The sequence below is a fragment of the Mucor velutinosus genome, assembly GCF_035048745.1.
Source record: "Mucor velutinosus strain NIH1002 chromosome Unknown tig00001547, whole genome shotgun sequence".
Classification (NCBI taxonomy): domain Eukaryota; kingdom Fungi; phylum Mucoromycota; class Mucoromycetes; order Mucorales; family Mucoraceae; genus Mucor; species Mucor velutinosus.
In genome coordinates, this window is record NW_027041901.1 from 837834 (window position 1) to 861804 (window position 23971).

At 37.7% G+C, this 23971-nt stretch overlaps 6 protein-coding genes and 1 non-coding gene across 7 annotated transcripts; 4 read left to right on the forward strand and 3 right to left on the reverse strand.

Annotated features, from left to right (window-relative positions):
* Nucleotides 1–125: 125 nt before the first annotated feature.
* Nucleotides 126–975, forward strand: ATC70_006703 (uncharacterized protein; the record flags this gene model as incomplete). Its single annotated transcript, XM_064825975.1, has 2 exons — nt 126–245; nt 310–975. The coding sequence occupies 2 exons, from the start codon at nt 126–128 to the stop codon at nt 973–975; spliced, it is 786 nt and encodes a 261-aa protein (XP_064687489.1).
* Nucleotides 976–2124: 1149 nt separating this feature from the next.
* On the forward strand, nt 2125–4016 carry ATC70_006704 (uncharacterized protein; the record flags this gene model as incomplete). Its single annotated transcript, XM_064825976.1, has 2 exons — nt 2125–2996; nt 3056–4016. 2 exons carry the CDS (start codon nt 2125–2127, stop codon nt 4014–4016), a joined length of 1833 nt encoding a protein of 610 aa, XP_064687490.1.
* Nucleotides 4017–5371: 1355 nt separating this feature from the next.
* On the reverse strand, nt 5372–6657 carry ATC70_006705 (uncharacterized protein; the record flags this gene model as incomplete). Its single annotated transcript, XM_064825977.1, has 4 exons — nt 5372–5880; nt 5942–6217; nt 6381–6492; nt 6547–6657. The coding sequence occupies 4 exons, from the start codon at nt 6655–6657 to the stop codon at nt 5372–5374; spliced, it is 1008 nt and encodes a 335-aa protein (XP_064687491.1).
* A 742-nt stretch (nt 6658–7399) lies between these two features.
* On the forward strand, nt 7400–8014 carry ATC70_006706 (uncharacterized protein; the record flags this gene model as incomplete). The annotated part of the gene is made up of 1 exon (XM_064825978.1): nt 7400–8014. The coding sequence occupies one exon, from the start codon at nt 7400–7402 to the stop codon at nt 8012–8014; it is 615 nt and encodes a 204-aa protein (XP_064687492.1).
* A 1312-nt stretch (nt 8015–9326) lies between these two features.
* Nucleotides 9327–9835, forward strand: ATC70_006707 (uncharacterized protein; the record flags this gene model as incomplete). The annotated part of the gene is made up of 3 exons (XM_064825979.1): nt 9327–9439; nt 9499–9604; nt 9656–9835. The coding sequence occupies 3 exons, from the start codon at nt 9327–9329 to the stop codon at nt 9833–9835; spliced, it is 399 nt and encodes a 132-aa protein (XP_064687493.1).
* A 393-nt stretch (nt 9836–10228) lies between these two features.
* On the reverse strand, nt 10229–10302 carry ATC70_006708. Its single transcript has one exon. It is a non-coding gene; the product is annotated as a tRNA-Asn (tRNA).
* A 5372-nt stretch (nt 10303–15674) lies between these two features.
* On the reverse strand, nt 15675–20681 carry ATC70_006709 (uncharacterized protein; the record flags this gene model as incomplete). Its single annotated transcript, XM_064825980.1, has 1 exon — nt 15675–20681. One exon carries the CDS (start codon nt 20679–20681, stop codon nt 15675–15677), a length of 5007 nt encoding a protein of 1668 aa, XP_064687494.1.
* Between the last annotated feature and the right edge of the window lie 3290 nt (nt 20682–23971).

A 23971-nucleotide genomic window follows, 5' to 3' on the forward strand; every position in this document is an offset into this window, starting at 1 on the left:
ATATAAACACTACATACTCTATATATATATAAAGTATATATAAATACGAACATCTCATATTTTAAATGCTTCTTTACTTTTTTTTTCCCTCTTTTTGATCCTTTTTCACATAAACAAGTACCAATATGGAACATCTTTTCTCTTCATATCAATCCCCTCTGGATCCCCTTGTGTTTGATTCAGTGATTGAGCCTTCTGCTAATAAGCCGTTGGACATGGAAACAAAGGCAAATCTTGAATTATGGGTACGTTTACATTTTACCAAGATTCAGGGCCAAATATACTGATCTGGCTATTTTAAACATGCAGACAAATGCCCAATTTACATACGATATTCAGCCAGGAAGTGGTCTTCCTGATGAATCAATCAAATCTACGCTGTCCTCAGTGTCAAGCCCAGAATCTATTGCTACTACCTTTAGTAGCAGTAGTCCGTCAACTATCACTTATGAAAGCTTGGCCAATTACTTGGATTTCGAGCTTCCTCAGCAGCATTTAACATCACAGCTCGTTGCACCGCCACGACAACAGCCCCAACAGCAGCCCCAACAGCAAGTACAGCAACAACATCAGCAGCGTCAAGCGCCGCAATTACTACTGCCAAAGATCTCGCCCAATACAACCCTCGAAGAAATCGCCAAAGTGTTACTCTCCAATATACCCAATACTGCAACGACCGTAACTGCATCTAAAGTTCCCATGACATCAACTACATCAATGACACACCCAGCAAAAGTAAGCAAAGAGAAATCAGCTGTCGAAGAAGACAAAAGAAAGCGAAATACAGCAGCAAGCGCCAGATTCCGTATCAAGAAGAAGCAAAGAGAGCAATCAATGGAAAAGACTGTACAAGAAATGACTGAGAAATCAACAGGTCTGGAAAACCGAGTGAAAGAACTAGAGCTCGAAATCAAGTTCCTCAGAGGCCTTTTGATTGAAAAGAAGCAAGAAGAGGCAAAAGAATCTAACGAATAGAGTATGCCAATCCTGATTATGCTATGCCCTGTATGCTTTATGCCATGTATCTATTTCAATTGTAAATAAACGTAATACATATGATCTTAGATGACTATTAAAATACAAATCAATCAAAATATTTGTATTTTAATCTTCATCTTTTCTATCTCTCTCATTCTTTCTTTTACTACGCGATGTCCTTCCCATGAGAGATTCTCTTCGATCACCTGCTATTTCTTTACATTTAAAAATGTAACCAAAAGATAAGATGAAGACCATTTATGGACACATCTTATTGTTCTGAGTATTTGAGCAGTACTGTATAAACACGATATATAAATAAATTGCTGATTGACATGGGGTCAAGTAGTACCAAAGATGCAGTTAGAGGTTTCACATAACTATACGAGAACCGAACATATTTTCCAAAATGTACATTGGAACGAATGATACGATAAAAACGAACTTTAAATGGGAACAAGACTACTCGTTCAAACATCAAGAATTAGCGTCTACGATTTTGAAGCGACATTTTACGAGAAATGAAAAGGTTGGCAAGATCAATTTACCCACAAAGGAAGTAATAAGAACTACAAAGAACAATTGAATACTATTGTTTCGACGGTGTACAATCGGGCCAATGTCGACATACACCTACTTGAAAATATCAAAAATGGCACTAAACGACATTCGTTGTGGTAACATAATATACTAAACCACATTATATAGAGCAGATAAAAAAATAAATGGCAATTTGGCATATCGAAGATAATCAGACACATCAAAAAACAACCCATACAATTGACAAATATCTAGTAAGTATGTTTCAGTAGAAACATTCTACCGATGCTTCGACATCATCGCTTTACTCGCGTCTTGCGCATACCAGCTGCATACAATAAAAGAACAAAGAAAACTGCCCCACATACTATAGAGGCGGATAGATGTATGTCATTGCTTGAGGTTTATAATGCGCATAGCTGCAAAATCATTCCATAATGATGTAAGTTTGATTCGGGAGCACAGTGTGCGTTGACTTTTTATCCCTGAACTACAATGAAACAAGGTTATTGTTCAATTCGGGCCATCAACCCCAAGAAAAACATGTATAAAAAGAGGTGATTTATGAGACAAAATAACATACAAACTCTACATAGCATTGTCGCCATGAATCCCATACCAAAATTATTATTTTCAGCAACTTTACTAGCGACGCTTTGTCTACAATCTGCGTTTGCTGATCAAAAAGCCATGAATCATGCAGAAATGGACATGCTGCAAGAAACAGTGCCTAAATTCAATGAATCCGAAACTGAACCGATGTCCTATGCATTGTTCCCTGACAACAAAGGCTTATTTTACTCTCATGTAGCATTTGTGACTATTGGCTTCTGGTGTTTGATGCCAATGGGCATCATGCTTGGTGTAGCAAAATCTAGTTTGCATGTGCCTATTCAAATTCTGACAGTTATCTTTGCTATGATTGGTTTTTTCTTTGGCAAACTCTATGGCCATAGCGCTCCTCACCTGTATCAAGGCAATGTACATCACTCTCTCGGCTGGGCTCTGTTTGCTTTGCTCATCACCCAAGTTGTAGGCGGGCTTGTCCGCAAGATCTCCAATGCAATTAAAAGCCATGTTGCTGAAAGTGATAGATATGAAACCATCGGTCTCGTCAACCACCAAGGATCATCTTCTTCTCCAACTGGTTCAGGAAGAAGTAACAGTGTTACGTCTGAATATACACTGCATAACAACCCTGACGACATGTCTTTTGAAGATGAATCAATGACTGATGTTGAAACTGAAGTCCCTTTGTCTTACTCTTTGAATGAAAAGTTGCCATTGTTTAAGCGTATAACAAATGCTATTTTACCCTTTGTTCCAAGTATCGTCAAGAGAGGATTTAAAATTGCTGCAGATAACAGATTCACCAACACTGCTTGTCGTATTTTTCATCAATCCTTGGGTCGTGTTTTTGTTTTGCTAGTTTTCACTCAAACTATCAGTGGTATGGTGGTGTATCATGGCGTTTGCCGGTAAGTCGCTTGTATTCACAACTTTATATCGACACTTATGAACTCTTGTCCTGAAATAGTAATTGGGAGATCTTTGGCTGCATTGCTCATTTAATCAAGGGTGGTATTTTCTTTTGGTATGGTATTGTTACGTTTGCCAGATATCTTGGTTCTTTTGCAGATAAAGGCTGGGCATGGAACTATGTCCCCCATGGTAGCAAGTTTAGCTTCGAAATGATTGAATGTTCTCTCATCTTTTTCTACGGTATCACGAATACTTGGATGGAACATTTTGGGCAAGATGACGCTTGGACTCATAAAGATTTGGAGCATGCTAGTTTGGCTTTTATGTTTTGGTGGGCTGGCTTACTTGGTATTCTGATTGAAAGTCGTACTGTTCGAAGAATTCTCGAAAAGTCAATGCCTCGCACTCCTTACGACGACAATGAAGAGTTTGCGGTGGTCAGCAGTAACAAACAGCACGGTGCTAAGTGTTCCAAGAAGCAGGAGCCACAAACCAACTTCAATCCTATTCCTGCCTTGACTATTTTGATGACTGGGCTCTCTTTAGGAAACCACCATCAAGATACCCTCTACTCTAGCAGGGTACACTATCTTTGGGGTTTGCTTATCTCTGCTGCTGCCATTTGTCGTATCATCACTTACATTACCTTATTCAAAAGTCCTCCCAAGAGCGGCAAACCTCTTCGTCCTCCAAGTGAAGCACTGGGTGCCTTTTTGTTAGTATGTGGCTCTATCTTGTTTATGGCTTCGAACGCAGGCACCATTTTATGGCTCAGACGTAATGCTGTTGATTCAATGTTCCTCCTGAATGTTACAGTCTCTCTCACTGCTATGGTGCTTTCATACGTAGCTTTTCTTGTTGTTCTCAAAGCTTGGGCTGCAAACCGTGAGGCTAAAAAGAGAAGCAAGAAGTATCAAGCTATGAGCCGTCAAAGGTGTAGTTTGAAGCTGAGAAAGCAATCTGGAATCGACCAAGACGAAGATGAACTAGAGGAGGAGCACCCACTCTCCCATTAATTTGCGCTAGCACTTTATCTACAAGAATACATACATATTTACTCTCACTATTTATAAAGCAATCAATAAACTAACCGGACTTGCTCTAAGCATCACAGCTAGGAACTGTTTTATTTGTGTTTTCTGTGTTATTGATTGCAGCACCAAGTAGCCCCTGAACTGAGTTGATATGTCAAAAATGTCCAAATTAGGAATAGCTTCTAAAATGCTGTTGCTATGGTTACTATTTATCGTATTCCTCAATTAAGTGTAAGAAAGAAGCGCAGAGAAACACTAAGCACTCAAAGCAGACGATTGTGTACATTTGTTTTGCCATGGAATTTGTTTGTCTGAAAATAATAGTGCTTATTTGATAACCTTCTTTAGTGATTGTGAATTAATTACATCGGTACCATCGAGTAAATCTATCTGATAGTTACCATTACGTAACATCAATCGCAGTCAGAGAAGTTTTTAATGTTTCAAGCTTTTGTAAATTATGGGTCTAAAGCATCAAAGTAAAAACCTCTCTACAATACTGAATAAAAACCTTTAGACAGGCTTTTGCTGAATTATTAACGACTTAGATGTCGCGGTTGGCCTTTGCTTAGATGAATGCGTTTCAGGATAATTTTATTTCTTGGTGAAACACAGTGCAAGTAGCCAGACTGATATTTCGCCTTTGATTTTTTTTTTTAAAAAAATACTGCTAACAGTGGTCGTAAGATTCTTGACTACCTCCGGTTTCTTGGCAAAATCGAAGGTATATTTGCTATGAAAACAATTTCCACGCTTATAAGCGTGGAAATTGTTTATTTAAGGAATGTTGGCACACTTTTTCATGTCATTGCTCGAGCAACTGAACGCGTTTTTTGAATAGTTTGGTTCGCAAATCAAGCAGATTCAACTGGTAAATAAAGATGTTGCAATTCCTTTTGATTACATAAAAGAATGATTTGGGAGGCTCGATTTTAATTGAAAACTTTGTTGTTCAGCTTACATGATGTGACCAAATACGATTTTGAAAATAAACAAGCAACTCAGTTTTACATGAAACAAACATGCAACTCATTATTTACCAATTTAAAGTATAGAAATAAAATTTATTAATGATTTTGAATCACAAAGAATGAGGAATAGGATTCACGATTGAAGTGAAAGACTATAAATGAATAAGAATAATATAAAAAGTACATATTAAAAGGGGAAATCTGCAAACAATAATACAATCTAGATTCTTTTTTTTTGTTGTGATTTTTTTTTGGGAGTGTTTCTTCTTTCAAAAGGAGATTGCAGAGGATACAACTTGTATTATGTGTTTGTTGTTGGATAAAGTAAATAGTAGTAAGATTGTGTCGATGAAACTGACGCTTCGTTTACATGCAGAAGCACTTGGACTCCTTCTTTTCTTCCTTCTTGGGAGTAGTGGTCTTAGGAGCAGCAGGCTTAGTAGCAGCAGGCTTCTTTTCTTCCACAACAGGCTTTTCCTCAACTTTAGGTTTAGGCTCAGACTTGGGTTCTTCCTTTACGGGAACTGGTTCGACTTCTTTGATGGAAGGCTCTTCGGTAGGAGCTGAAGTAGCAGCATTAGCTTCAGGAGTGGTAGGGTTAGCATCAGCAGCAGGAGCGTCACTAGCAGGAACAACAGCAGCTCTATTGGCTTCAGTAGCAGCAACAGCAGCAGTGGTGGCAGCGGCAGGAGCAGCTTCTTCAATCACATCATCGTTTTGTTTGTTCTCAACCTCTTGAACACCTTCAATCTGCTTATCATCAGTCAAGTCCAAACCACGGTGGAAGGTATTCAAGAGCTTAGCAAAATTCTCACCCTGAGTGCGAGCAATCTCGAGCTCCTTGATTGTGGGCTCGCGAGATCCATCACCATTAGCTATAATAGATGGCGGTATCAGTAAACAAATCAATCGATTCGGCTACGTGTACCAACTTACCAACAGTACCGGCACCGTAAGGAGAGCCGCCGACAACCTCGGTGTTATCAAAGAGATTGCTGTTGGCAAAACCCAAAGGAACGTAATTGAGGCCATGATGAGCAAAGTAAGTCAACAATGTGTAGGCAGTGGTCTCTTGACCACCATGTTGAGAGGCAGTAGAAAAGAAGGTACCAACAAACTTTCCAGATAAGGCACCAGTAGCCCAAAGAGCACCAGTGGCATCCAAGAAGGACTTCATTTGAGCAGGGAAAGTACCGAAGCGAGTGGGCACACCTATTCAATTCGAGTCAATATCGCTTGATCTATATCCAACTTGTCTGACAATGCAGGCGAAAGGGCGCGTGCGCACATTTTGTGTGCACACACACAAATACACACACACACATCACACACGCACGATCGCCCACAAAATGTTTCCAAATATATAAAACTTTACCAAACAAGAATGCATCAGCCTCGGTAAGAGCATCAACAGTAATGACTGGAATATCAGGCTTGGGGGGTGCGTGCAACTTGTCAAGGATTTCGTCAGATAGAGTTTCTGGCACCTAAAACAATCGATTAGGCAAATGCACGCTTGTATTTGGATTTCAAAATCTTACCTGGAAGAGCTTGACAGTGACACCTTCGGATTCAAGACCCTTTTGAACGTCCTTGGCTACCTTATAGATATGATGATAGAGAGAGTAAATGATGATGTAGACAGTAGGCATGTTTGATTTAATTTATTTTTCACAGAAAAAGAAGAGAAAGAAAGAAGAAAAAGAGAGAGAGAATGGTACGTGGAAAACGATGTTGATATCTGGATTTTTTTCATGTTTCTATTTTAAAGCACAGAGATCCCCGTTAGAGTTCATAATAACGATGGTTGAACAATGACCACCTATCTGATTGGATGGTAACATGAGAAGCACGCACACAGACAGACACATTACAAATTATCTTGATAATCATTTGAATAGCATAGCGCCTGTTGACTGGAAAAAAAATGACTAGAAATCCAAGAAATCGCATTGGGAAGAACTTGCGAACAATTAGGAAGAGAACGGTGACTCCAAAAGCAGAGCCCGTTCATAAATAATGCACTTGAATTTCTCTTTATTGTATCTAAAGTATACGCGTTTGAAATATAGCAGTTTCTCGATGCTGCTGTAAAAGCATGCTTACTATCCAACTATAGATATGTGTTGTAAGCAATGACTAAAACTTAATAATTCGAAGCAGTCGCATTATTAATGTACAAAGCGGGAATGGATTTCAAAGCATGACAAAACCATCGCTAATCAAAACAATTCCAATCTCCCTGAGCTCCTCCCTCGGCCGTGTGTGTTCATGATAGCGATCCATACTTCCCCGCTGCCTGCAACATTTTTTTTCCTATAAATATCGCAACACGACTTCTCATCCAATGCTTTTTTCTTCTTATTTCTATTCACAAATTCTCAATTAACAAATATGGCTGCCAAGGTTTACATTATCATCTACTCTCTCTACCATCACATCTACACTCTTGCTCAAGAAGTCCAAAAGGGTCTTGTTGCCTCTGGTGTTGACGCCAAAATCTTCCAAGTTCCCGAGACTCTCTCTGATGAGATCTTGACCAAGATGCATGCTCCCGCTAAGCCTGATGTTCCTGTCATCACTGTCCAAGATTTGACTGAAGCCGATGGTTTCTTGTTCGGCATCCCTACTCGTTTCGGTACCATGCCCGCTCAAATCAAGGCTTTCTTGGATTCCACTGGTGGTCTTTGGGCCTCCGGTGCTCTCGCTGGTAAGTTCGCTGGTACTTTCTTCTCCACTGCCTCTCAACACGGCGGTCAAGAGACCACTGCTTTCACCACCATCACCTACTTTGCTCACCACGGTATGGTTTATGTTCCTCTCGGTTTCAGCTCTCCTCATCTTTTTGATAACTCTGAGGTTGTTGGTGGTTCCGCTTATGGTGCTGGTACTGTTGCTAACGGTGATGGTAGCCGTCAAGTCACCCAAAAGGAACTTGAGATTGCCCACACTCAAGGTGAGAACTTTGGTAAGATCATTACCACCTACGTCAAGGGAAAGACCGCTTAAGTCACAACACATTCATCTTATATCAATAATTACTCCATGGATCGAACACTTTAATAAACAATCATCATGTACCATATAAATATAGTGAGATGCTTTCGGGATTGGGTCAAATAGGTTGGGTTTTACATTAAAATGGGATTTGGGCTGTGATTTGGAAAAAGAGAAAAGTGCGTTGAGTTACATTTCGATGCATTAGTGAACCCTAGCCAATATTGCATAAGGATGATTATCATTTTCTGTTGTAGATATCGTTCTTTTGCTTTCTCATGACGAGATGTCGCATCGGCATTTGCAACAGTGTTTAAACTAGTGCCTATAATTAAGCATACTTCAAATATGAGGCGTTTTCATGGGAGATCCTCTAAGGCTAAATAGAATTGGAATACACGCCGCAAAATATAAATAGAAACATGGCGTACTCTCTGTTTATTCGCAAGATGGGTATGATCCGATTGTTGTCAAGTTACTAAACTTGTATTTGATATGAATTTTGCAAGATCTCCCTCTTTGTATATGAGCTACCGAAACACAACTCGGTCACCAGCGCCTGCAAAATCATAGACATCTTGTAGACGGCTGCGACTTCTCGAGGATATCATACCATGTAAGTAAAAGGAGATTCCGTTATTTGATACATCTTAGTACTATTATCCTTCACAACTATTAAATCATGACAGCGTTAATTGGGATGGCATTCTCACCTCCTTGCTTTTCGGACAGTCTGTGCTAGTGAAAGATATTAATCTGCAAATTGAATTGCTTTAAAAATGGGTTCCATTGTCTGACAAATGCACCTAGACATTGATTATTTAGTGAAATGTGATTCTGTTACATTTTTCAAAAAAAAAAACTCATGAAGAAGCTGGCCATTCTATCCAAGCATTGGTATCGCCTCTGTTCATAAAAGAAAGTGTTCTCGAGTGTATACAAGTATTCAAAACCGGGATCAGCCTGCGAGTATCCCATCTGAGATGGAGTATCTCTTGCACCGATTATGATTGGTTAATTTCCTGAATACTTTTCATGCATCTTAGTTAAATATGTTATGTGATGTGTAGACTATCTATGATCTAATTCATGAATGAGAATTTTTATTAGATGCTCATTATATGTACCAACTCGTATTTTAATATCTATAGTCAATATAACACAATGAATAGATTTTGCATGTCATTCATGATAATCTGCCGACAGCCAGCAGGTATATAAAGACGACTATTTATCTAAAGTATAGACAATATAAAATACAATACACAAGACAATGAGCATTTTCAAGATAATTACATTTTGTGCAATTATATGCTGCTTTGCAATGGAGTTACATGCTTACTGCGTTTACAACAATGTCAGAAACCCTGATGACAAGCATAAGACGACGTATTGGTTAAGACAGCAGCCATACAATGCAGGGCCCAACTACTTTTCGTATGTAATAGAGGTATTAAGGATAAAATAAATGACAAAACTAACTATCATTTACCTAGTCGTTTTTCTCAAGGAGCTTTGGGATCTGGAGAAAAGGCATGCTGTCCATACACTAACTCTGACTGTGTCAGATCAACAAATAAAGATGATGAGTTGTATATGGTGGTAAGTGTTTGATATTAGCTGCTTTCATGGTGCCTAATTCTTAATATATAGGCCAGACGAACCACTGGTTCTCAAGAATATCCTCCTGTTGTTATAAGTCTGCCAGCTGGAGGGTGGATCGAATTTGGTGGAGACGCCGGCCCTGAAACACAAACACTGCATGTCTTTAATCCCGATGGATCTCCATACGATTACAAATACCGTACAGATCCTCAAGCAGGATACACTTAGTAATATGTGGTGTATTCTAAATGAATTGCTAATAATAGCAGCATAATATTAGCATACTTCTTTAAACAAACTCTGGGTTGTATTAGGATTTCTGCAAAACATTTTTTTTAACAATTTCTACCTTAAACTATCATCAAATAAAGCCTTATTAAATCAATAAAAGGGCACCCTAAATAGAAATACAGTTTATACAACGTTGGTTACTCATGTCAGGTACACACAGACTTTGTGTATAACCTTTTGGTTAGTATAAATATCAAATATATTTGCAAAACAATAAAGATCATCTTTCATCTCAATTACATATATCTACATCCAATATCTGTACTCGCGACAGGGAAACGAACAGAAACTATAAACGTCTCACTTTAATACAGTCTCTGCAAAATAAAACGCTCCCGGGTGGGCTTGAACCACCAACCTCCTGATTAACAGTCAGACGCGCTAGCCAATTGCGCCACGGAAGCTTTTTTGAGCTTGTCAGATGCTAATACTTAGAGATAGTATATGCAATCTGAGATCTGATCGAGATATAAATGGAAGTAGATATAGAGAGTGTGCAGGAAGATGTTATAGCCTTTTAGTTGAATGGATAAAAAGGTGCTTTATTAATATTAGATTTGAACATTGATTTTATCCAATATAGTTTGTGTAATGTTGTGCGCTATCCAGGTTAATCGCTGTTTAATGTTCCTGGTAGCTGGCGCTCTAGGTTTAAACCTGCGCTTCTTATTCTTGTTTGTGTTTAGTCTGTCAATGATATCCTGCAGATCTAAATCACTGTCAGAATACCCTTCAACCCTGACAAGCTTGTCGTGCCTAAATTTATATTTAAGCCAGATTTGAAGAAAGCGACTAAAAGGCGCCAGCGTATACTCGAAGGTTCTGGAAACTGACAGCAAGCATTGATCTGATTATCAGTTGCTATATCAAGTACTATATCTACTCGAAAGTTCCATTAAGTAATTATCGATCGTAGAAATAGTATAAATATAAGTTGTAAATGCATTCAATAAACAGCATCTTACAACATATTACTAAGTATTAATTAAACTCTATTTCTTTGTTAACTCTACCTATTGGATCCATCTCACAAGACAACAGAGTTTGCTGAAGCTTATATTTAATAGTTTATATTGCTTTAAAAATTGGCGCACGCACTCACTGCAGCTCTGTGTAGGTTCAGGCCATGCTGGGGAACCCTAAAACGACTCGAAAAATATTGTTCCAAGTAAACTACAAAAAAAAATCTCTCTGTGGAATTTGAGGCTTTATAGACTAAAATTCACGGAAAAAAAAGAATAAAAAAACAGTAAAGTCAACTTGATAAAGGTATGTTTTATTATCAGACTGAGAGGTGTAAAGTAAACTGAAGTCTCACTATTGGCCAGGTAGATGATCCTTCATATATACTATAACAATGGATAAAAGTTCTATTAATTAGATTAACAAATAAGTCAACTCAGATCAACTAATGACTAATCATGCTAAAAGACAACTCCAGCAAGCTAATCATGATTTAGCTCTGCCTGGATGAATAATTAGACTCTCATCCGAAGTACCCTGATCTATCCTTTCTATAAGGATAATTAATATCGATCTAGTAGCATGTATCCGATAGGTACAGTCTCCTTAGTCTAAATCAATAGTACATATCTGAGTGTATATCGCTGAGCATACATCTTTAGCATATATCTGGATATATGGCATGTCTATAGCATATCGTATGCATGTCTATAGCATATCGTATGCATGTCTATAGCATATCGTATGCATGTCTATAACATGTCTCATATATATAGTACAAGTCTGTAGTACATAAAGTATCTGTAGCTAGTATCACGGATACAAGCATGTGTCTTATAGCGTGGATCATGAAGTGCACATCTGAAGCAACAAGCTCATATTGCATTAATCTTGGTGCCTATCCAGATATGGTAAACATCCGTAGTCAATGTCGGAATACAAGTATAAGTCTATAGTGCCATCCATGTCCGTGGCGCCATCTATAGCCTGTATCTTATATAGTATGAATCTTATAGTACTAGCGTATCTGAAGTCCATATCTTCTTATAGTATAAATCGATATCGTACATCATCTAATCCAGCGTACATACAGTTTATATCTAAATCTAGTAACTGGATGAACTGTCGGAATGCAGGTCATAGTGGATGTATTCTACAGTTTTATTCAAATACAACATGTCTTTCCTGAGATATGATCAAAAATGTAATCTTGGAAAATCATCGATTTTTATGCAAAATTTGCCTGTGATAGCAAGGCAAGAATCAAGAGAGCAATTTCTCTCGAGGTACAAAGTTGGCGATACCTCATGATAAAACCATACTAGAGCTTTGAATTAGAGCTCGTTCGATAGGTTCTTGTCTGTTCTACACTATGATAAATATTTCAAGTAAAACTTTGATGACAGAAACCTGGTAATCTGCCAAAAACAATAAAAAAACCGCAATAACTATTTTATGAAAAACCAGCCTAATAAAGTTGGCCAAAATACTTAAAATTGGTATCATTAGATTCTCCTTTAGATTCTAACCAAAGTTTTATTTAGCTGGAAAGCAATGTTGTTATCAGAATCGCATGATATTAAGGATGAACGATTTCAGAAATCCATAAATCCTCATTTTGAGTATTATGGAGGCTGGGCTACTGATAGTTTAAAATACCGCCTTTTTTTTTCTTAGTATGTAGCTCAATTCAAGCGTAAATTCGCTACCCTTGTCAAATATAACCTCTTAATTACATGTAACGGATTAATAGGTAAGGTGTTGGCGAACCTCATGATGAAAATTGCTAATTCATATCTTGCTTTGCTGCCTTGTAGCAAGCTATCAAATTCTAACACTTACCTTGCGGTACATTGATAACAGTGACGTCTTTTAGCCTCAGCCTTTTATTAGCATTTTTTCCTTTTTTTTCGTCTTTATATATATATACTATACTTCGCAAGCCCTCTACTCATGAAACAACGCTACCTTTGTGAATAGAATTGAAGCAAGTATAATTGAAAGCTGCGCAATAGACGTAAGATACAATGTTAACGCGTTTTATACTGTGGTTATACTTGGGATAACTCTACTAGGGATCTATTTCTGATCTTTTGCTGTGCACTGGCTGCACACTTGGCGGTGGCTGCTTTGATGGTATATCGTTGCTTCGGTGGTTCTTCTCTGATGTTTGCTTATCCTGTGGTCTGTTGTCTTTGATGTATGCTGGTTCTCTGGTCTATCTCTGGTCTATCTCTGGTCGTGATGCTGTGGTAAGAAGTGGTAAGTATCTTTTTTTTTCTTGCGGTCGCAATGATATAAACTTCTTTGAACGTTTGTACTACTGCTTCCTTTCCCGCGATAATGCATTCATGCTGTTTGCTTTATTGCCTTTTCTTTCTTTTTTGTTGGCTGTGATATGATCAGCTCAACAAATACTTGCAATGTTGTTGCTTCGTATTTACGAATAGCAAGCATGACACACTGCTATATAATTGTATTGCCCTTCTTGTGGTACTTTGTTATATAACCGTGGATTGTTGTTTGTATTGCCTCTGTCGCTTCACATGAAAACAACATTGGTCTTCATGTTGTATTACACACTTATACTGCTGCTACTGCTGCTCCTGCAATTGTGCGCATTTGTGTTCTTTTACATCATCAGACTGTTATCATGCACATTGCTCATGTATGTATTTTTGTTGCAATAACAAGGATATAATAACGTGAACATTTTTAATGTTTTATTCATAACATACTTTCCTTTGACTCACTTCGTGTGAGCATTCTTTTTTTTTTGCCTACATAATATACTACTATCTATACTCCTATAGTATTATTATGTTCGCTTCTTTTGTTATTATGTTTCTTTTGAAGCATACATCTTTATTACGTTGTGTGGATGTGCCTATCCCTGAAGCTCAACAAGACTTTATCCGAGGCTAGGAGGTAGATAGGCCGCCTCCACTTGGTTATCGCTAGTTACTTTAGTGATGATTGAGAGTCTCAACGCCTGAATCTAAAGCTAGGTGGTGTAAGTAAGGCATGCTCTAGCACCTGAGGGAAGTTTGATGATAGCAGCGGCTATATTGCTATTATAACGGCGCTTAAAATTTTGCCTCACATCAAAACCGGGGGAAACCCTCGCAAATTTTTTTTTAGGTCAGCGGAGTTTTCAAGCAATCTGATTGGCTAAGAGGTTGAAGCAACGAAGGTCTAGAACTAGTTAATATCCTATTGATCTGTCAATTATAATGATTTCATGTTTGTAATAAAAGGGTTGTGGAATACATCCACTATGATCTGCATTCCGACAGTTCATCCAGTTACCAGATTTAGATATAAACTGTATGTACACTGGATTAGATGTGCGATATCGATTTATACTATAAGAAGATATGGACTTCAGATACGCTAGTACTATAAGATTCATACTATATAGGATATAGGCTATAGATGGCACCACGGACATGGATGGCGCTATAGACTTATACTTGTATTCCGACATTGACTACGGATGTTTACCATATCTGGATAGGCACCAAGATTAATGCAATATGAGCTTGTTGCTTCAGATGTGCACTTCATGATCCACGCTATAAGACACATGCTTATATCCGTGATACTAGCTACAGATACTTTATGTACTACAGACTTGTACTATATATGAGACATGCTATAGACATGCATACGATATGCTTTAGACATGCCATATATCCAGATACATGCTAAAGATGTATGCTCAGCGATATACACTCAGATATGTACTATTGATTTAGACTAAGGAGACTGTACCTATCGGATACATGCTACTAGATCGATATTAATTATCCTTATAGAAAGGATAGATCAGGGTACTTCGGATGAGAGTCTAATTATTCATCCAGGCAAAGCTAAGCCATGATTAGCTTGCTGGAGTTGTCTTTTAGCATCATGATTAGTCATTAGTTGATCTGAGTTGACTTATTTGTTAATCTAATTAATAGAACTTTTATCCATTGTTATAGTATATAAGTAGGATCATCTACCTGGCCAATAGAGAGACTTCAGTTTACTTTACACCTCTCAGTCTGATAATAAAACATACCTTTATCAAGTTGACTTCACTGTTTTTTTTTTATTCTTTTTTTCCGTGAATTTTAGTCTATAAAGCCTCAAATTCCACACCCAATATAGTGTTTGCAGTAAAAAGGGGGTTAAAAAAGCAGGTAGAATACTGTTAAAATCCTTCTTTATTTGAAATTAGGATAATGTGCAATAAAATGTATATTCTACGTCTCTATTTATATTATTTGGTTTATATCTCTTATCTGGCAGCAGTTTAGTAGTTGCCAGTGATTCCATTACTTTATATATTTTTGTTGGGTCATTTAGTTGTTGATCTGATGGATCAAGAACGGTATTTCAATATATGGTTTTTGAATCATGCGTAAAGAATAGCTCTTTATTGTTGAGCCTGTATCCTTTTTAGGTATATTTATGTTACAACACATTACAATACCCTTGACATTTACTTTAGTATCTGTCATCTCTTATTTTAGAGCATTTAACCCTTGCTATCATCATGCTAATACTATTATTATGCATGCCTATCTGCTGATGGTAGCATGGTTTGATTGAGATGACATTTATTTTGGGTTTTGTTTATGATGGGAATCTAGTCTAGTTCACTTCATGCCTCCCCGCTAAACGCAAACAAGATTTGCGTTGACCCGGTATGCAGCAAATTTAGAAGACTTAAATTCGAAATGAAATCAGAGATATTGGAAAGGAAAAAATTATGTATTATGTATATATATATATATATATTTAAAGAGATATTTTAGGTAGGATATTATTTAGATTTCGTATTTCTTGCACGTTTTTGGCGGCGAGTATTTGTTTGAGGCAATTTTGTTTGGCGTTTCTTAGATTTGTTGATAGTATTCTTAATTGAAGTATCATTGATTTCTTTTCTAGATGCCTCTCGTCTTTCAAGTTCTTTCATTTTCTTCCAGTAATTGGTAATAGGAGTAGGTGTGGAGAATAGATCAGGGGTAAGCCAGTCATTCTCTCTTTCACCGTAACCACACCATTTGGTCAGATATTCGTATGTGCCATCGGGGAGCACTCGATGATCACGAATTTCTTCTACCTCATATACTTGCGCTTCCAATGCTGTTTCGTCTAATGAGACAACTTTTAATTCAGAGGGCGTATATTCACGATGTAGCAATTCGCTAGTATCATCTTTTAGTACATACGTTCCTGCTTGAGTACGTCGCACCACAATATATGGTCCTGAATATAGCGGGGCTAGTTTATTCGATCGACCTTCTGCGTAACGTACCATTACAGGTGTACCAGCTGGAATATCTTCGATTATGTAGTGTTTCTTGTTGAATTTCTCGCGATATATTTTAGCCAATTCATCAGTTCGTTGTTGTATAGCAGGAAAGACAATGTCATTCATGGTTTCAGCTCTTTTTTGTAGCTCTTCCAGTGTCAATGCTTTCCTGTTATTTCTATTAATTTTCTTAGGGTCCAATGTTACTTGTCTTGCAAACATCAAGCTGAAAGGGGTGCTTGCTGTGCGATCACGGACTTTCATGTTTATAGCTAGTTGTACAATAGGCAAACGGTTATCCCAGTTTCTGGTGTCATTCCCACACATTTTCCTTAGTGTTGCAGTTACAGTTTTCACAGAATTTTCACTATGACCATTTCCCTGTGCGTAGTAAGGAGTGCTTTGTATCATGCCAATGTTTAATGATTTATAGATGTATTCTGATAGTTGAGATTTGAATTCTCTTCCATTATCAGATAAGGTAACATTCACTGCTAAACCATAATCTCCATAGATTGAGACCAAGATGTTAGCGATTGTGTCACTTTGTTTGTTTGGTGTAGGACGAGCAATGATGTATTTGGTACAGATGTCTACAACCACAAGAATATAACAATTGCCTCTTTCCGTTACTGGTAAGGGTCCAATCATATCCATGCTAATGAAATCAAATGGTTCATACGACACTACACTTCTTGCTGGGTTGAATCCTTTCTTTGCAATATTATGCAATTGACATTCCTTACAAGACAGCAAAAGTTCTTTGGCGTCCTTATAGATGGAGTTCCAATGAAGACCATGATAAGTGTGAATGTGCTTAACCACAGCCGCAATCCCAAAATGTCCTACCTTATGTGCATCTTGGATGATCTTTTTACGATCTTGTTGAGGTGGACAAACATAATCAGTTGTGGTTTGTTTAAATTCTTTGCTACTGAGCTTTATCGCTAGGACATTTAGATTGGGGTCTTTGGAATGAACTTCCTTTTGTTTAACGATTTTGTTCCCGGTAGTTCTTCGTAGCAGGATTAGCTTGTGTAGTTTCTTAATCTGTTGTTCATATTCATCAGCTAGCTCTTCATCTTCGGTTATGGCAGGGTACAATCTCGATAGTCGGTCAGCAAGAATGTTTTCCATTCCTTTGATGTGAGCTACTGAGAAATTGTATTCTCCTAAAATTTCCAGATACCCTTGAAGAGTGCTGTTCAGTGTTGATGATGTAAAAAGATACGTTAGGGCCAAATGATCACATAAAACAGTTATATCATTGTGCCCCCATAATAAAGCTTTGTATTTTTCAAAACCAAACACAATGGCTGCAGTTTCTCTTCGGTTAGTAGACCAATTTCGTTCTGCACTATTCAAAGATCTGCTTGCGAATGCTATATGCTTAATGCGTCCCATTTCATCCTTTTGGAATAGACAGGCTGATATTCCCAGAACGCTGGCATCAGTTTGCATGAAGTATGGCTTTGATGGATTAGGTGCATAAAGGATTTGACTAGACATGAGTATTTGTTTGATTCTTTGGAGTCTATCAGTATGTAAGGATGTCCATTTTGCAGTGATTTTTTTCTCATTTCGTAGACTGTCAATAGGAGCAGCTATTTTAGACAGCATTGGACAGTAGTTTCTTAAATGGCTGATAATACCCATAAGACTACGGACCTGTTTCGTTGTCTTTGGGATTTCCCATGACTCAATGTTTGATAGTCTTTTTGTATCAATTTTTGTGGTATCTTTACTGATGATGAATCCAAGCAGATAGACACTTGTTTGGAAGAATGAACATTTATCTGTATTGATACGTAGATTTACTCTACTCAATCTCCTTACCACTAAATTAACCATTAGTGCATTAAATTCTGCGTTTCTAGCATACACCACGATATCGTCTAAGTAGTGGCAGACTCCTGCTTGGATTTCATTGCCAATTTGAGTGGTGTCTTTGTTTTGTTTTATGTATAATTTCTTTACTTCATCTTTCAACTCTTGTTCAATGCCATCGAATAAAACGCTCATTGTATAGACAAACTGGCTTACAAGGAATTTTAACCCAAAAGGGGCTCTGGTCCATTGGTACGTCAAATTGTTATGACTAAATATGAGGCAACGTCTTGATTCTGGTGATACAGGAAATGCAAAATAAGCTTGCTTTAGATCCAAAACACTTATGACATTAGCGTTACCAACAACCTTGCTGAAGATTTCATCTATTTTTGGTACAGCAAAGTTCTCATGACAGTCTTTATCCGAGATGGCAGCATTTATTCTTCTTAAATCGCAACAGATTCGAAGCTTGCTAGTTTTCCCGGTGAGTGGATCACGTTTAGGTACAGCCAATAAAGGTGAGTGAAAGGTTGGATCAGGTTTGGTACGCTCGACAATGCCATCTTTTAGCCATTCTTCTAGCTGTGATTTGATTTCTGCATTTGCATTTACCGCTAATGGATATTGTCGAACGAAACAATCACTGGGATCCGAAATTTTGATTCTTACAACTGATTCTGGCATTGTACATGCTGCATCACTTGGGATAGCCCTGTTTTCGTCCAAAGCTGATTGAATTTGTGCTAGCAATTCTTTTCTTTCGCTTGGAGTACCATAATCAGCCTTTTCAGGATTGAATTTGTTTTGTTGATCGTGATTTATATCCTCAAACTGCTTCATTTCTTTGTCCTTTTCTGAATCAGGAAATTTATATGCTACTCCTTGCAGGTAGATATTCAATTTGGGTAGAATATCGACACCAAGTAACACATCAAATTCAGTAGACAACTCATCATTAAATTTAATGACCTCGAATTCATGAGCGAATTTGATATTGTTTGTATAAGTTACTTCCATAGGTTCAGTTTTACCAATTCTTGTTACCGTACTGTTCTTGTTATCATCATTTACAGACAAGAAATTGAGAAAGCCATTTGTTTTATACGTTTGTATGTTTGAAAACGATTTATTTAATATGCTTTTATTGATGAAACTAATATCCGATCCGGGATCCACTTTTCCGATGATTCTTCTACCATTTAATAGAAGAGGCGTGATTAGTTTCATGTTGTTTTTGCTTTCGTTTGTCTTTTTAGACTTACATTTGTAAATTTCGTTTTCATATGCTTCTTTTAAAGCTTGGGTCATCACGTCAGTTTCATTTTCTTCTTTAGTATCAGAAGTAGTAGACACGGACAATACGTTGATTCCATCACCAGCGCCCTTTTGGCGTTTGGCCATTCGATATTCTTCACAAGTATGGCCATGCTTCCAGGGGCGACCACAATGGCGGCAAGGGTTAGGGTTCTTGGTAGCAGCCCTATTGGGCAGATTTCGATCACCAAGCATTCTTGCCTTTGGCAAAGCAGAAGATGTGGTGGCAGATGAGCCAGAGGTAGCAACAATAGGGGGTTCAACAGAGCCAAACTTGCGCTTGGTGTCCTTTCCTAGCATCAATGATTGGGGAGTCTTTTCACCAAGAAGATCTACGGCAGCATTGTGAATTTCCGTGGTAGTCCAGGCTTGTCTCTTGGTATTTGAAAGGAGCACAGTACAAATGTTCAGCTGCCAGGACTCGGGTAAAGACAACAAAAAGACATCACCAATTGTCAAATCATCACGATGATAGCCGGCCTCACCAACAGTGCGGAAGAAACGATTGGAATATTCATCGACAGATTCATGGAACCCAATTTCCATATTCATCACAGCACGACGCTTATGTATTCTTGAAACTACTGTCCCAAACTTCTTGCTGAAAACCAACTTGACATCGTGCCAGACATTGCACTTCATGACCACCGTCTTCATCCAGTCATCCAATTCATACGACAACGTGAGGGGAATGTACTTGCGCCATACGGTTTCGATGTCTTGGCCAGAAGAATACACAATTTTTTCGAATTCTGAGAGGAAATGATCAACAGAACGATATGCCTCCTCATGTGGAAATGGTTTAGCTTTGTTATCCTCCAGTTGGAATTTGGGAAGATCTCTCTTGGAAATTTTTAAGCCAGTGGACGATGAGTTAGCGGCAGCGGAAGCCTTGGTGGCAGCAGCAGTAGCAGCAGCAGCAGCCTTGAGACCATCGGTAAGTGTTTTGACATGCTTGTCTAAATTGTTTACTTTTTCACGGAGTAGGTTGGCTTCATCAACATTGACATTGGAATGGCTCAGAGCTTTCAAGTATGCTATTTGCGCATTTTCCTTTTGGAGTAGAACCTTCTTCAGAACTTCAGTCAACGTTGGCGGCTTCGTAACAGGTGGAGCAGGTTGTGGTGAGGTAGCGTCAGGGTTGACAATTTCTTCACCTTTAGTGGATATAGTAGGCGCAGGAGACGGGGTGCCAACGAGGTTTGTATGCGGGTCAGCCGCGAGATCCATCTCATTGAGGCGTTCAGTTGTTGCAGAAACTGAGGCAGGTAAGGATGCGTTGCCATCCTCCATGATGACGTCCTCTTCCATGGGATTAGGTGAGCCAGCACGAGATGACAGTGGGGAGTTACCAGACAGAACAGACGACATAACGAAATCAATGATTGATTGTAACAGTAAAAAATGCAGTAAAAAGGGGGTTAAAAAAGCAGGTAGAATACTGTTAAAATCCTTCTTTATTTGAAATTAGGATAATGTGCAATAAAATGTATATTCTACGTCTCTATTTATATTATTTGGTTTATATCTCTTATCTGGCAGCAGTTTAGTAGTTGCCAGTGATTCCATTACTTTATATATTTTTGTTGGGTCATTTAGTTGTTGATCTGATGGATCAAGAACGGTATTTCAATATATGGTTTTTGAATCATGCGTAAAGAATAGCTCTTTATTGTTGAGCCTGTATCCTTTTTAGGTATATTTATGTTACAACACATTACAATACCCTTGACATTTACTTTAGTATCTGTCATCTCTTATTTTAGAGCATTTAACCCTTGCTATCATCATGCTAATACTATTATTATGCATGCCTATCTGCTGATGGTAGCATGGTTTGATTGAGATGACATTTATTTTGGGTTTTGTTTATGATGGGAATCTAGTCTAGTTCACTTCAGTGTTCCCACTAAGACGTTGCTCCAATATCATTATTCTACGACATATTTTAGTTTTATATGATTCTAATTTTTTTTACCTATGAGGACCTGAATGTACAAAATGTTTTTTGAAAAAAAAAACGTGCTCCTATTGCAGTAAAAAAGGGGGTTAAAAAAGCAGGTAGAATACTGTTAAAATCCTTCTTTATTTGAAATTGGGATAATGTGCAATAAAATGTATATTCTACGTCTCTATTTATATCATTTGGTTTATATCTCTTATCTGGCAGCAGTTTAGTAGTTGCCAGTGATTCCATTACTTTATATATTTTTGTTGGATCATTTAGTTGTTGATCTGATGGATCAAGAACGGTATTTCAATATATGGTTTTTGAATCATGCGTAAAGAATAGCTCTTTATTGTTGAGCCTGTATCCTTTTTAGGTATATTTATGTTACAACACATTACAACACCCTTGACATCTACTTTAGTATCTGTCATCTCTTATTTTAGAGCATTTAACCCTTGCTATCATCATGCTAATACTATTATTATGTATGCTTATCTGCTGATGGTAGCATGGTTTGATTGAGATGACATTTATTTTGGGCTTTGTTTATGATGAGAATCTAGTCTAGTTCACTTCACCTATACCAATTTACAGCGAGAAAACCGACGATGTAATTGTATTTTAGATTGGATGAGTTATTGCCCAAGAAATATATAATTTTCAAAATAAGCCAGCTTGGAGTGATGAGGCTCACATAAAAACCTGTTGACTAGGAGCAATTACTAGTAATAGATTGATAGTTTTGATGCTGCCAAATGTTTTATTTAAAAATCGCTTGCTGATGAAGCGCTTCACTGTGGTATGGCAAAGGTTTAAAGCTGTGCTGTGCATTTTATGAAAAAGGTGCAACACCTAAAGCTTTCTGTCAAAATCAAACGATGGTAGCATAGTTCGCTTGGTTACAATAAGCATTCGATATGGATATTGCATGTTTTTTCCTCCTAACTACATTATCGCCTACGTTGTTTATCTCACTAATTGGGTTGTTTCAGTGCGTGAAAAAGTTACATAATTTTCAATTTTTTTTCGCTCTTCTCTCAGCTGGTGCAATGCGTTGCCGTCTTCATATATTATTTATTGAGACTCCGATATAAATGATGGCTGTAGCCCAGTGGATAAAGCGTTTCTGTTTTTAATAGGAGATTTCAGATTCAATCCCTAGTATGCGCAACTTTTTTTTGTGTTAGTTTATTTTTGCATGAGACGTTATTACAAATATTGCTGGTAATGGGTATCGTATTCGGTACATCTTTCCTCTTTCTCTGAAATTAGCTACCTACAACTAATTTTGTGATAAAGATATAAGGAGTAAAGTAAATTAGTTACAAGGCAAACTTTATTGAATTTGACAGTTTGCTCCAATATTTATACTGTTCAATTGGTATAACAGTAACAAAAGAGGATGATGAAAATAACTACGACATTGTTTCCATATGTAGTTTTACATTGGAGGCATGCTGCGAGAAGAGTTTACTAAGAAAATATTCTTAATTTACTCCGTATTAAATTAGTCTGGGTTCAATGTTAAATTCTAATACTCCGTAGCGTAATCAGTACACAAGTAAAAACGTATCCTGAGCTTAAAGCGACAATTGTAGCCATGCTGACATATCCGGATACCGCTCAATCTTGTGTAGAATGGTGCTCGTCTGCAAGCATCAGCCGGCAATTAATTCAATTATAAGTAAGATTCAAGGGATCAAAGAATTCTGCTATCCATTACTACCTGGTTAGCCAGTCAAAATCAAGTGCAATCTTAATCAAATTAGATACATTTTATAGTGCTGTATTATTATAGCTGTGTGGTTTCTTTTCTTCTACCCTTAGTATTACAGAAACATGCTGCCTACATATAGCAAAAGTGGCTATTAGGAAGCCAGTACTTTTGTTGAGCCATCTACATCATTGATAAGACTGGATGATAATGCATCCATTATCACAATATAAGATATATTTTCGCATTTTGGGCTTGCAAGGCCAATGAAACACTCTATAAATCACCTATAAATGCAAACCCAACTCTTCTGCGATACTTTACGTCTGTACCAATGAACACAGGTTGTATACGAGTACATAGCATACCTGCGCTGCCTCCAACTACTCAATGCCAAGTGAAATACAGTAAGATTTGGATGCATTTTAGCCCTAGTGTCTCCCGTTAGAAGCCGTCTCAGACTGCCGGAATAGCACCAAATAGTTACTTTCGCATAGCACTAGCTTTTTGACGCCTTTGCTCAACTTTTTTGGGACCTGAAAAACATGGCCAAGGATCGACCAAAAACCATGAGGGGTACCTCATGATTTTCATCAAAAATCAAACGATCGCGTATTTCACCACCAAAATGAACACTTTTACTATGGTAAATACCAATTCAAAATGTTTTTCTAGATCCAACGCAACCCCTGAGGCTGTATTTGTAAGACCTTTATTCGCAAAATCTCAATATTTTTAGCAAAAACCTCATTTCGTATTTTTCAATATTGCTCAATAGTTTTATTCAAGACATGTATGATAGATAGCACCATTGGGTGCGCCTTGAATAGTACTCTGAGGAAGCTTAAAGGCATACGGGATGATCACCACATTTTATATAGTCGAATGTTACAAATTAATTCGATCAAGTCGGAAATGGATCAAATTTAACCAATCCAGAGCAGATTATGAGCCGAAGATACAATACTTTTGGCTACTGCTGCTGTCGAATCAATG